A 15,202-nucleotide genomic window follows, 5' to 3' on the forward strand; every position below is an offset into this window, starting at 1 on the left:
ACAGCCAAATGATATGAATAGACTTTTCTCCAAAGAAGATATACATATGGCCAATAAACACAAGAAATAATGCTCAACACCACTAGCCTTCAGAGAAATAAAAATAAAAACAATAATACAACACCACTTCATACCCACTAGGATGGCTTTAATCAAAAAAGTATATTTTAAGTGTTGAGGGGTATGTGGAGAAATTAGAGCCCTCAAAATCTGCTGTTGGGAATGTAAAATGGTGCAGCCCTTTTGAAAATAGTCTGACATTTCTTTAAAAGGTTAAACATAGAGTTATCATATGACCCAGCAATTCCACTCTAGTTATAATACCTAATAAAAATAAAAATATATGTCTACATAAAAATTTGTATGTGAATGTCCATGGCAGCATTATTTATAACAGTCAAAAGATGAAAACAACTCAAGTGTCCATCATCTGATGAATGTATAAACAAAATGTGGTATATAGTGCAGCCATATAATTGAATATTATTCAAGAATGAAGTACTGAGACATGCCATCACATAGATAAATCTTCAAAACATTATGCTAAATGTAAGAAGCCAGTCACAAAAGACCTCATATTGCATGATTCATTTTATAGAATATATCCAGAATAGGCAAATCTAGAAAAACAGGTAAGTAGATGACTGGTTGCCTAGGGTTGGGATAAGGGGGAAAAAAGGAGTATCTGCAACTATTCAGCTCATACACTGTAGCAGAAAAGGAGCCACAGACAATAAGTAAACAAATGTGGCTGTGTTCCAATAATGCTTTATTTACAAAAACAGTCTGCTGGCTGGAGTTTGGTCTGCAAACCATAGTTCGATGACCTTGCTCTGGACCAAAATGGTTTGGCATTATAGTTCACTTATCCCCAATTTCTTACTAGAATTGATGAAGAGTCCTGGTTAACTGAAAGAGGATGTCATAATATATTATTTACTTTAATATAAATTAAATATTATTTACTTTAATATATTATTTACTTTAATATAAATTATTTACTTTAATGTAAATTATGTGAAAAACTGACATATGTTAACATTAAAAAACCAACTTTCATCCAATACCTATATCTTACTTGGGGAATTATTGCTAAAGACTTTTTAGATTAAATGTTAGTCAGGGGACCAAAACTGACCTCATTGTATTTGGTAAAAGAAAGCAAAGAGTCCATCTTCTTGTATGACATTGTTTAGTTCCGTTGTAAAAAAGAGAAGCATGATGTCAGCAATATGGCTGACCAGAGATGCCTGGCATTCATTTTCCACTGGCTCCCCACCTTGCCACAAGAAAGGACTAAGGCAACAAATAAACAGCTACAATTTGACAGGAGCATCAGAGGGAGAGTGCTGGAGTGCAGCAGGGGAGTGGAGAAACACCTGTGGTGACTGCAAATCCGGAAGCGCAGCCTGGAGCCACTCAGCCTCTGCAACCCCTTCTTTCCCGATAGGATTGGATCTGCCTGGTGTTCTGCAATTTCTCATTGCAGGGAAAAGGTAAGCAGAAGATCCCCACCAGCCTGCATTGCTACTGCAGACATCTACACTCCTTGCAACAGGAGAATGCCACAGTCTCACAGTTTGGAGAGCTGCTGGGAATTTGTGGCCGTATTGCCCCAAATTAGGAGTACAAAGTGTGTACTCCTCACCCTCTCAACCCCACCCTGTGAGCCAAGCTGCTGCAGCATGATAGCATCTCGAGGCCATAGCCACCTCTGAAGTGCTCCCTCTTCTAGGGGGCCAGTAGCTATTGCACGTCTCCAGTACTGGGGTTCAATTTTCATTCTGCCAAGTGCATACCAGTGGCTGAACACACCCCAGGCAGCATGGAACCTGAGGCTCAAGATTGGCTGATTCTGGTTCTGTACCGTAGGGAAACCAACTTCTGTTGCCTTCACTTCCAGCTAGAGGGACAATCTGGCTGTCTTGCCCAGGGTGAATCCACTCTTGAGCTGGTCCAACTGCTGCAACCCCTTGAGCAAAAGAGGTCCTCAATCCTCATAGCAGCTGAATAGTTACACATCTGCATACAGGGCTGAGAAACCACCCAGAGGTGCCTCATGTTCTGCAGATAAGCCTCTGATCTGCTCTGTGTATGGAATTAGAGCCCAAGAAATAGCTCTGGAAACTTCCCCTGGCAGAAACGTCCCCAGGAGAGTGGGAATGGCTGTGTCCATGCCTCAGGCCTAAGAAATGGCCTCATGCCCACCCCTCCAGAAGACACATCCCTAGGACAGCTGAGCAGCCTTGAGCCTGTGTCCCAGGCCTGAGAAGCAGCCCCATAGTCCACTTTCAGTGGGCACGATCCCAGGCCGACCAAGTAGCCCTGTGCCTGTATCCTGGACCTATGGAACAGCCCTCACAGAAACATTTCTAGGCCAGGTGATCCACCCTGTGCCTATGTCCCAGACTTGAGAAATAGCTCCATGGGCCACCCCCAGCCGACATGCCCCTTGGCCAGGTGAGCAGTTGTGCACCTGCATCCCAAGCTGGAGAAATAGCCCCTGACAAACATATCCTTGGCCAACTAAATGGCCATGCAGCTGTGTTGCAGGCCTGAGAAACAGTCCCATGGGTTGCCCCCAGCAGACACACCCCCAGACCAGTCAAGGAGCCATGTGCCTGTATACCTGACCTGAGAAACAGTCCCACAGACTACCCCAGGCACTACCCCAGGCTGGCTGAGAAATTACATGCCCGTGCTCTCAGCCAGAGTAACAGCCTTGTGGCCCCAAGCCCAGTGAGCCAGACTTACCATGATCATGTATACAACCCTGACCTGAGCAACAGCCCAGCAAGCCCACCCCTGGCAAAGCCCCACCACCATTGTCACAGACTTTCTTGTCCTAGATCACTGAGAAACCTCCAAACACAACCAGAGAGGATTACAGCTTGAGACTACACAGAGACTACACTAGTGTGTCCACCTAGAACCAAGGGCAATGCATCCCACTGAACCAACACCCCAAGACCCATTCATGGAAATAAGTCTTCCCCTATGAAACCTACTCCAAATTTGAAAAGGTGACTTTCATACCAGATGTGTAGAGATCAATGTAGGGACACATCAACCATCAAGGAAACATGTCACCTCTAATGAAAACAATAATTCCTATTAACAGACCCCAATCATACAGAAATATTTATATGTATTTCATAATGCCAGAAAAAGAATTCAAAATAATAATCTGAAGGAAATTCAGTGAGATACAAGCGAATATAGATAAGACAATTCAACAAAATCAGGAAAACAACTCATAATTTGAATGAGAAATTTAACAAAGAGGTATAAACAAACAAACAAACAGATATCCTAGAGCTGAAGAAATCAATGAATGAAATAAAAATACAACCGATAATTTCAACAACACACTAGACTAAGAAGAAGAAAGAATTTCTGAACTTCAAGGCAGATCTTTTGAAATAACACAGGCAGAAAAGAAAAAATGAAGAATGAAGAAAACCTACAGGATTTATAAGATACCATGAAAAGGATAAATATTGATTCATATAATGGGCATTCCAGAAAAAAAAGAGAAGGCAAAAGGTGAGGAAAACACGTTTGATGAAATAAGAGCAGAAAAAGAAAGTTTTCTGCTCTTATTTCATCAAACGTGTTTTAATGAAATAATAGTTTATTTTTTCATTTTAAAAAGAAGAATTTTAAAAGCAGCAAGAAAAAAGTGTCAAGTCACAATTAAAGAAATAACAGCAGATTTCTTAGCAGAAGTCTTACAGGCCAGGGGGAATGGGATGATATATTCAAAAAACCCAAGAAAAAACCTCCCAGCCAAGAATATTGTACTTAGTAAAGCTATCCTTCAGAATTGAAGGAGAAATAAAGTCTTTCACAAGTCCAGGTGTAGTGGCTCACACCTGTAGTCCCAGTGATTTGGGAGACTGAGGCAGGAAGATGCTTGAGCCCAGGAATTTGAGACCAGACTGGGCAACACAGCAAGACCCTATCTCTTAAAAAAAATTAGCCAGCATGGCACATGCCTGCAGTCTCAGCTATGTGGCAGGCTAAGGTGGGAGGAATTTCTTGAGCTCAAAAGTTTGATGTTGCAGTGAGCTATGAGCATGCCACTATACTCCATCTCTAAAAAACCTAGCTCTTTCATAGACAAGCAAAAACTGAAGAGAATTTATCACCACAAGATTGGCCTTATAAGAAAATACTCAAGGGAGTCTTACATCAGGAAGTGAAAAGGTGATAACCACCATCATGAAACATGCAAAACTATAAAATTCACTGGGAGAGCCACTACACAAAGGACAAAGAGAAAAGAATAAAATCTTATTACTACAGAGAAACCAGCTGCCAAAAATCACCAATAAGAGAAAGAATAAGAAACAAAAGATATGCAAAAAAACCAGAAAACAATAAAAAAAATGACAGGAGTAAGTCCTCACCAATCAATAATAACCCCGAATGCAAACGGGTTAAATTCTCCATTTAAAAGACAGACATTGGCTGAATAGATAAAAAAGAGAGACCCAATTATATGCTACCTAAAAGAAACTCACCTTAACTGTAAAGACACACATAGACTGAAAGTGAAGGGATGGAAAAACATGTTCCATGCAAATGGAAACCAAAGCGGGCAGGAGTAGCTATACTTATATCAAACAAAACTAACTTCAAGTTAAAAGTTTTAGAAAGAGGCAAAGAAGACCATTTAATAAAGGGATCAATTTAGCAAGAAAATATAACAATTGTAAATATATATGCACCCAACACCAAAGCACATAGATAATATAATGCAAGTCTTATTTGACCTAAAGAGAGAGGGAGAGACCCCAATAAAATAGTAGTTGGGGACTTCAATATGCCACTCTCAGCACTGTATAGATCACATAGAAAGAAAATAAACAGGTTGGACACTGTGGCTCATGCCTGTAATCCCAGCATTTTGGGAGGCTGAGGCTGAGGTGGGTATGTCACAAGTTCAGGAGTTTCAGATTAGCCTGACCAACATGGTGAAAACCCATCTCTACTAAAAATACAAAAATTAGCCAGGCATGGTGGTGTGTGCCTGTAATCCTAGCTACTGAGGAGGCTGAGGCAGGAGAATAGCTTGAACTCAGGAGGTGGAGGTTGCAGTGAGCCTATATCACAGCATTGCACTCCAGCTGGGGTGACAGAGTGACATTCCATCTCAAAAAAACAAAAAACAAAAAACCCCACAAAAACAGAAAATAAACAAAGAAACTTGGATTTAACCTGCATCATAGGCCAAACAGACCTAACAGCCATTTAGAGAACGTTTAACTGAATAGCTGCAAAATATCATCAGCACATGAAACATTCTCCAGAATGACAACATTTTAGGAAACAAAACAAATCTCAAGAAATTAAAAAAACTGAAATCATATCAAGTACCTTAACTGACCAAAATGAAATAAAACAAGACAAGATATCAATAGCAAGAAAAACTATACCAAGCTATGGAAATTAAGCAACATACTCCTGAATGACCAGTGGGTGAAGGAAGAAATTAAGAATGAAAATAGAAACATAACATACCAAAACCTATGGGACACAACAATAGCAGTATTAAGGCAAATTTATAGCAATGAATGCTTACATCAAAAAAACTAGAAATATTTCAAACAAACACCCTTACAATGTACCTCTAGGAACTAGAAAAGCAAGAACAAGCAAAACCCAAAATTAGTAGAAGAAAAGAAATATTAATCAGAGCAGAAATAAACAATGTTGAGACTACAAAACAATACAAAATATTAATAAAACAAAAGGTTGATTTTTAAAAAGAAAAACAAAACCGACAAACCATTAGCTAGCCTTAGAAAAAAAGAAAGAAGACTCAAATAAATAAAATCAGCAATGAAAAAGACATCACAATGGATACCACAGAAATACAAAGGATCATTAGAGACTACTATGAACAACTACATGCTAATAAATTAGAAAACCTAGAAGAAACAGATAAACTCCTGAACATACACAACCTACCAAGACTGAACCAAGAAGAAATTGAAAACCTTAAGAAACAAATAACAAGTAACAAAATTGAATCAGTAATTACAATGTCTTCCAACAAAGGAAAGTCCAGAACTACATGGCTGAATTCTACCAAACCTTTAGATAAGAATACCAGGTCTTCACAAACTATTACAAAAAATTGAAGCAGAGGGAATTCTCCCTAATTCATTCCATTAGTTTGATTATATTAAACTAAAAATTCCCTGCACAGTGAAGAAAACAATCAACAAAGTGAAGAGATATCATGTTGAATGGGAGAAAACATCTGTAAACTACTTATCTGACACAGAATTAATATCCAAAATATACGAGGAACTGAGACATCTCAACAGCAAAACAAACAAACAAAAAATAAACATTAAAAATGGGCAAATGATCTGAACAGATATTTCACAAAAGACAAGAAATGGTTAACAAATATATGAAAAAATGCCCAACATCACTAATTATCAGGAAACTAAATCAAAACCACAAAGAGGTATTTTCTCATCTCAATTAGGATGGTTATTTCAAAAAGACAAAAATAATAAATGCTGGTGAGGATGTAGAGAAAAGGGAACTCTTTTACCCTGTTAGTGGGAATGCAAATTAGTACAACCACTATTGAGAATAGTATGGAGGTCCCTGAAAAACTACAAATAGAACTAGCGTATGATCTGGTAATCCCACTACTGGGAATGTATTTGGAAAAAAGGAAATCGTTGTATCAGAGATACATCAGCACCCCCATGTTTATTACAGCATTATTCACAATAGCCAAAATATGGAATCAACATAGGTGTCCAACAACAGACGAATAAAGAAAATGTGGTATATATATATATATATATATATATGACGGAATACTATTTGGTTATGAAAAAGAATAAAATCCTATCACTCATGGCAACATGGATGGAACTGGAGGTCATTATGTTAAGTGAAATAAGCCAGGAACAGAGAGTTAAACACCACATGTTCTCACTCATATGTGGAAACTAAAAAACACTGATCTCAAAAATCTGCCACCTGCACAGATATCTACAAAAAAGAAAAGGTTTCTTTTTTCCCCCCTTTCTTGTAATAAATGATAAGTTTCCAAGTCTTTTTCACTACTGTTTGAGCCATGTTTAGAAGAGAATAGCTTGTCCTCTGCTGTATTCCTGTTTTTGCATATGCTGCATTGAGACTTAAGTATGGCAAGAAGGCATTTTTGTTGTTGTTGTTCTTAAAGGAAACAAACTCTCAAATAATGAAGTGATGCAAAAGCTGCATATGCTTGCAAAGCTCTGAATTCAGGTCCCATTGCTGTCACAAATAAATGAATGTAACTCCCACCCTAATCCCTTTTTAATGTAATAAAACTGCCTTAGCATGGGTTGCAACTGTCATCAATGCAGTAAGCTGGTTTACAGATGTTGTCCACTGAGCATCACAATAAACAGTACCGTGTGCTATTAAATAAAAAAGTTTATCTCATAGAAGTAAAAAGAATACTAGGGACTGAGAAGGATAGAGGGAAAGGAAAAACAGGGAGAGGTTTGTGAAAGGATACAAAATTACAGCTACCTCAGGAATGGAAAACCAAACATTCTATATTCTCAGTTATAAGTGGGAGCTAAGCTATGAGGATACAAAGGCATAAGAATGATACAATGGACTTTGGGGACTTAGGGGGAAGGGGTGGGAAGGGGGTGAGAGATGAAAGACTACAAATTGTGTTCAGTGTATACTGCAAGGGTGATGGGTGCACCAAAATTTCACAAATCACCGCTAAAGAACCGAATCCCCACAAACCTATGGAAATAAAAATAAAAAAACACAAAGAAAACCCCCACAAAAAAGTCCCCAAATTACAGCTAGATAGGAGGAATAAGTTCTAGTGTTCTATACCACTATAGGATGATTATAGTTAACAATAATACATAGTTTCAAACAGCTAGAAGGAGGCTACTGAATGTTCCCAATGCAAAGAAATGATAAATGAACATGTGGTGTTTGTTTTTCTGTTCCTCTGTTAGTTTGCTAAGGGTAGCCTCCAGCTCCATCCATGTCCCTGCAAAAGATATGATCTAATTCTTTTTTATGGCTGCATAGTATTCTTTGGTGTATATGTACCACATTTTCTTTATTCATCTGTCATTGATGGGCATTTAGGTTGATTCCATGTCTTTGCTATTGTGAATAGTGCTGCAATGAACATTTGCATGCATGTGTCTTTATGGTAGAATGATTTATATTCCTTTGGGTATATACCCAGTAACGGGTCGAGTGGTAGTTCTGCTTTTAGTTCTTTGAGGAATCTCCATACTGCCTTCCACAATGGTTGAGCTAATTTACATTCCAATCAACAGTGTATAAATGTTCCTGTTTTCTGTAAACTCACCAGCATCTGTTATTTCTTGACTTTTTAATAATAGCCATTCTGACTGGTGTGAGATGGTATCTCATGGTGGTTTTGATTCATATTTCTCTAATGAGCTATCTCTTTGTAATTAGTAGAATTGTTGCATGAGAAATAAATGAAAGTTACCTAAGAAAGGACTGAAAGTTTCAGAGAGAATTTTAATTGTAATTTGTGTTTACCTGGTAGTGATATGCAGGTTGCTGATAAATGGGCTGAGCTACCATCACAGGGGAGCTAGATATAGAACGTGACTATAAGAGGATGGAAAAATAGAAAAATTAGGCAGAAGCCTTTAAAATAGCTCACAATAAAATTAATCTCAAATTATTACCTAAACCCAGTCAACTTCTGGTTTATGATTAGAAATGTTATTTTTCTACCTCTTATTGATATTACCAACTCTGCTAAGTCTCTTTATTAAAATCATCACAGTATCCTTACTTCCATGTAGTTTAATTTCCATAGTAATGCTAAAACAACCATCAGAAAAGTTGCTTTTCCAACTTTTTCCTCCAAAGATTATGAAAATATAGTTCTAAGAGAACACTTAGAAGAAAATGACAGCAACACTTAGGCTGACACTGCCCGTTTTCATTGTGGGGACCAGCAGTAACCAGTTAATGTTTATAATATTATTTAGAACTGAATGAATAGCCGTAACTAATTTTCCCACTAGTTACAAATAATCAATGTTCTATTCCTTTGTTATATATGTAATTAAAGCAAAGATATTTATTTTTATTTTAGTAATTTGACATTTAAATGAGTTAATAGGTTGATAAATTAATAAGTGAAAAATCTAAGTCTGAAAAAAGTACAGGTAACACTTGATTATTCAAAGTGATCTTTCACTTTTTGGGTTTACTCTTTTAAGCCCCAAAACAGATTACTTAAAACCGGATCATTATTCAAATAGGCAAGTTGTGTTGCAAGATAGTAAAACTGGCTCTAATACAGCAATTAAAATTCAGTCTCTAATGTGGTGGGATCTAACTTATATTGTTTTAAGGTTCAGACCCTGAAAACTGAAGAAAAGTATCATAGTTTTGTACAATTCACATACTATGATATGCTAATAAAACTGTATCACAGATTAATATTAGAAAATAATAATGTAATTTGCTATATTAATAGATTAAAGGAGAAAAATTATAATTTCAGCAGAGACAGAAAATGTATTTGTTAAAATTCCATACCTTTTTGTGATTAAAAACTCTTAACAAATAGTAGAAAGTAGCTTCCTTAATTTATTTAGGGCAGTAACTCTCAAGCATGAATGATTTTGTCCTCTAGGGAACATCTAGCAATGTTGGGGGACATTTTTGATTGTCATAACTATGAGGAGCCTAGGGACACTTCTAAACACCCTACAGTGCACAGGACAGTTCCTCAAGAAATCATCTGGCTCAAAATGTCAACAGCACTAAGATTGAGAAATTCTGGTTAAGAGTATCTTCCAAAACCTACAAAGTATGCGTGTGTGTGTGTGTGTCTCTCTCTCTGTTTGTGTGTGTATACATATACATATATATATGTGCATATGTATGTATTTATATGTATATATACATAGATTTTTCACTTATAAATTTATCATATGTATGTATATGTATATGCACACATGTAAAGCTTAATGGTGAATCATTGAACTTGCTTCCTTTTTGAAGAACAAGGTCATGATGTTTTCACTCTATCAATACTGTAGCAGAGATACCATCAGTGCAAAAACTCTGGGAAAAACAGAAGTGAAAGGATTAGAAGTATACCGAATCATAAATAATTGTGTAAATGAGAGTTTGGCAGGGTTGCTGATACAATATCAATATTGAAAAATCAAGAGCACTGCTATACATCAGCTATAATCTATTAGAAAACATGATTTAAAAAACAGCTTTCATGAAAGCAACAAAACTATAGTGCACTAAGAATAAATTCAACAAAAGATGTGTCAAGCTTTTTTATGGAGAAAGAAAACTTTTTTTATGGATAGAAGTGAAAGAAGACAAATAAATGGAGAAATGTATCATGTTCAGGGATATAAAGAGTCAATATTTTAAAATACTGAAATGTTCCAAGTTATCCACACTATTTAACATAATTCTAATAAAAAAAAAAACAAGGGCTTTTCACAGAACTAAACAAGCTGAATTATAAAATGTATACTTATAAAAGCAAAGACATAAGGATAGATGAGAGAATCCTGAAGAAGAACAAAGTCCTTTAAGATTTCAAGACTCATTATAAAGTCAAAATAATTAGAATTGGGCAAGGGAAACAAATATACCAATGGAACAAAATAGAGAGCAGAAAAAAAGACCCATACACATGGGAACTTAGTATTTGGCAGAGGATTAATTTCAAAATAGTAGGAAACAGATGGATTAGTTAATACATAAATTCAAGATTTAAGATCTGGCAGTGAAAAGTGGCAATAATATAGAATTAAAAATAAAAAATAGAATAGCTATATTCTTGTAGTAAAAAATAAAACAAAAAAGAAGATAAAAATCTTGTAACAGAGCAAAAAAACAATAATTTTTTTTATGAGAAAAAGATTAAAAAGAGTTAATGGACAAGCCATAAATTGGAAGAAGATATTGACAACCCACAAAATTCATGTAATAAACTCAAGATTAAAAACAAATCACCCCAATAGAAAAATGGACAATGGATATGAACAGGCAGCTCACAGAAGAAAGTGGAATGACCATAAATATACGAAAATATATTCAATATTACTAGAAGTTAGACAAATAAAAATAAAATACCACTGCATAAAATAATATTGGTATAAATGTAAAAATCTGGTAATTTTAAGGGTTGGCAGCTTATGGAAAAATTGGGGCTGTCATAAACTGTTGGCTAGGATTTAAAATATCTTTCAAAAGCTATTTGGCAACATCTAGTCGAAATGTGCACACTTCATGAATGTGAAATTCTATGTATATATCCTTGCCTAGACCAAGGTACATTAGGGAAGCACAAAATTTTCCAGTAATACATGGACATGAATAACTTTAAGAGTACCAATTTTCAGATTCTAAACTTCATATGTACTCCTTTTTGATGTGATCCACCCATGACTGTGTCTGTGTAACATAGATTCTTCTTTTAAAAACTCCACCTTCAGCATCACTCTTTTGCTTCCCTAAAGAAAGGCATATTTCTCACTTCTTCTGGATCTTGCTATAATGTTATTATATAATAACAACAGGGCATCAAACAGACACACAACTCAAGAGGGCAATGCCCTGAGAAATGAGAGAAGGCAAAGCAGAAAGAGCTTGTATAAGAAATATGAAGGGAGAGATAATACTATTTTATCTAGGGAACAAACTTAAATTAGCTGAAGGTCACATGGATACATATTAGTTCATTTATTTTAGTTTAAAAATAAAGTTGGAATTTTCTAATAGAAAGTTTTATTCAGTAGTTTTATTTGGTTGACTGGTTTTGTTAACTGAGTTATAGAGCAGATACTGTCCACTATTAAAATAAGCTAAATTTACAGATACAAAGTTTTGATGAAAATATATAAATCTATAATATACAATATTCCTAAACTATTTAAACTACAATAAATTCCAGATAGCAACTTTAAACATGAGTGAGTGTACTCATATTATTTCAAAAAATTTAGAGAAATTTATATAAGAGAATTTATATAATAAGCAAACCTTAGAAAATCACTGCTCTAGGCCGGGCGCCGTGGCTCACGCCTGTAATCCCAGTACTTTGGGAGGCCAAGGCGGGTGGATCACGAGGTCAAGAGATCGAGACCATCCTGGTCAACATGGTGAAACCCCGTCTCTACTAAAAATACAAAAAATCAGCTGGGCATGGTGGCACATGCCTGTAATCCCAGCTACTCAGGAGGCTGAGGCAGGAGAATTGCCTGAACCCAGGACGCGGAGGTTGCGGTGAGCCGAGATTGCGCCGAGCCGAGATTTCGCCATTGCACTCCAGCCTGGGTAACAAGAGTGAAACTCCGTCTCAAAAAAAAAAAAAAAAAAAAAGAAAATCACTGCTCTAGAAAAACTCTCACATAATACATATAAGATCTGGATATTCAATGTAGCCTTGTTTGTAGAAAAAACTTAAAATGTCCATCAATAGAGGAATATAAAAAATTGTAATCCACTCATACAATGGAATGTTATAAAATATTTAAAAAGGTGAATTAGATATATAAGGATCAATATGACATAATCTAAAAAGAGATAAACATGGTTTGATCTAAAAAATATAATGCTGAGTATAAAAACCAGATTATTTGTACAATATTTGAAAACCACCAAAGCAATACTATATGTCATTTATGAATACATATATTTGTAGTAAAAATATCTAAAATGAATAGGAAAGATATTCTGCTTACTTCTGAAGAGGGAAAGAGGGTAAGGAGGTGGGGATAAGGAGAACTGGCCTGAAGCTGTCTTACTTTACTTCCCATTTTAAGAACTTGAGTAAATATGGCAAAATGTTGATGTCTATTAAATTTGGTTTGTAGAGATGTGTGTTATATTATTATATGTAATTATCTATTGTTGAAATATTTCAGAAATAAAGCAAACATTAAAAAATTGATAGTAATAGATGGAAATCCTTTTTAAATGAAATTACTTACAGGCCAAGGTGGTGGGACAGAAGTTACCTCTGGAGTATGAAAATAAGCAACACCATTATGATAAGTATAAGGATATCCAGTTGAAGTTGTTAGATACATTGTTCCAGCTGCTGGCATTATACTAGAACCTAAAGCAAAGATTAAATAATAATAATTGAAATGTTCAATTTAACTGTTAAAACTGTAGTTTCTAAACCCTTCATAAAAATATTATCTTAATAAACCTATGTGGCTATAGTAAAAATTGGATGACACAGGTATTTAAAAAAAATTCCTTATGTCAAAGTATCTTTGAAGCATGTATTTTTAAACTCAATACTTTAAAGCTTTTTGTTTAAGGTGATTAAAAGAAAAGATAAGTAATAGTAACAAATACTAAAAATTTATCAGTTCAGATTCCAACACCAGAATAATGCTACAAAGAGCTTAACAATTTAGATTATCATCAGCAAAGTAATTATTTGTATAAACATAAATTATGCATAATTTAAAGTTACTTGAAGACTACATACACTGTACTCAAGTTTCTAATGTTTGGCTAGACCTTTTATTTCTGAAACTCCAAAGATGATGGAGGCAGTAAAGTTGGAGAAGATTCTACTTTCCTGAAGGCATTTTGGTTCCACCTTACTAATTCTTTGGCTATCCTACCAGCAAACATTCATTCATGCTATGGCTCTCTTTTATCTCTCTTTTCTATGATCTATTTTTTATCTACTCTCCTGCTGCGACAACTGCTGCTGTTGCAAACATGACTGCAAGTCTTCATGTGGCTAGTCTGGGGTCCTCATCTCTTTTTCCAGGCCAAGTTATATAACCACCTCCACCAAACCAAAAAACAATAAATAATATACATATATATTTTTTGTCATGGAGGAGACTTTAAAACTTAAATTAGTCAAATTAGATTAGGGTCTTAACCAGCAAGGTTATATAAATTGGTGAAACTGACAATGCTTCTTCCACCAGTGCTTCTCAAAATTTAAAATAAATTAGAATCACCTACATTGTTTATTAAAATACAAATTCCAGGGATTTATCTTAAGAGATTTGGAATCAGTAAATCTGGGACAGGGCCTAAGAATTTGCATTTTGACAGCTTCCAATGAACTGACACTGTCTGCAAACCACATGTTAAATAGCACCAGCCTACCATGTTAAGTAATACTATTGCTCCTCAGCTTTTATATTTTCACTGTATGTGATCTAGTATTGTTATTATTTTAGTGGTTCTTAATTAGATCCTTTCGAGAATTCGATGAAAGCCAGGGACCTTTTCCTCAGATATATATACAAACACAATTTTACACACAATTCAGGAGGTCCATGGATTCCCCCCAAAAGATAATCAATGAACCATGCTTTACCTGCTAAATAAATAAATAAATTTTCAGTGCATACTATTTCAAGGCATTGAACTGGGCCCTAGTGATACAGCAAAAAATTTAAAAAATTAAACATGGCATGGGTCTGTATCCTCAAAGAAGTTACAACTAATGACTAAAGACAGTCATTAGTTGATCACACAATTAATTAAATACAATTTTGATAAATACATGAGAAGGCAGTATAAAGTACAATACTGAACATTTTAATTATTACACGTATAAAACCTATGTGAAATCTCTCTATATATACATATATATGGAACGTTTGTGATAAAATGATGTTTCAGCTAAGCTCTAAAGAATTAATAGGATGGCAAAGAATATTCTAGGTAAAGAAAACAATATTAGATTCTGAGAACAGGAATATAGTATGTTCTGGAACTGAAAGAAGGCTAGATGGCTAAAGCATGGAAAGAAAAGGGAACAATACCTCAAAATAAGCTGAATATAAAACAATTAGAGGTGTACTTTTGAAAGATCACTCTGGCTGCCTTGTGAACAATGGATTGGAAGGTAGATGGATTGGATTTAGAGAGACCACTTAGGATGGTTTTCCAGGAATTAAGGTAAGCAAAGTGGTTGGCTGGGACTCCATTACTCAGTGTTGGTAATGGAGATGGAAAGAAATGACAGATGTAAGAAAAAACTAAGATAAGAATCCCTTATTTGTAAATGTACTTTTAATACCTATTTTTCTTTGGAGAAAAGTCAAAAGAACTTTGGAGTTAAACAGTCCTGCATTTGAAGGCTAATGCTACCACTCACCATTAGGCTATTTAACCCCATACTTCTCCAAGT

The 15,202-nt window shown here is 35.4% G+C and overlaps 1 protein-coding gene across 3 annotated transcripts in view; it reads right to left on the reverse strand.

The window, feature by feature from the left end:
* Window positions 1–15,202, reverse strand: part of BOLL (boule homolog, RNA binding protein) — a 58,676-nt gene that overhangs the window by 30,793 nt on the left and 12,681 nt on the right. For all 3 annotated transcript variants that reach the window (XM_017545177.2, XM_017545176.2, XM_037744523.1), the window contains 2 exons: window positions 13,017–13,144; window positions 8,572–8,643 (listed from right to left, as the gene is read on the reverse strand). In XM_017545177.2, coding sequence (XP_017400666.1) covers window positions 8,572–8,643; window positions 13,017–13,144 — 200 coding nt within the window. The remainder of the gene's footprint in view (window positions 1–8,571; window positions 8,644–13,016; window positions 13,145–15,202) is intronic.

The sequence above is a fragment of the Cebus imitator genome, unplaced genomic scaffold (assembly GCF_001604975.1).
Source record: "Cebus imitator isolate Cc_AM_T3 unplaced genomic scaffold, Cebus_imitator-1.0 Scaffold178, whole genome shotgun sequence".
Taxonomy (NCBI): Eukaryota; Metazoa; Chordata; class Mammalia; order Primates; family Cebidae; genus Cebus; species Cebus imitator.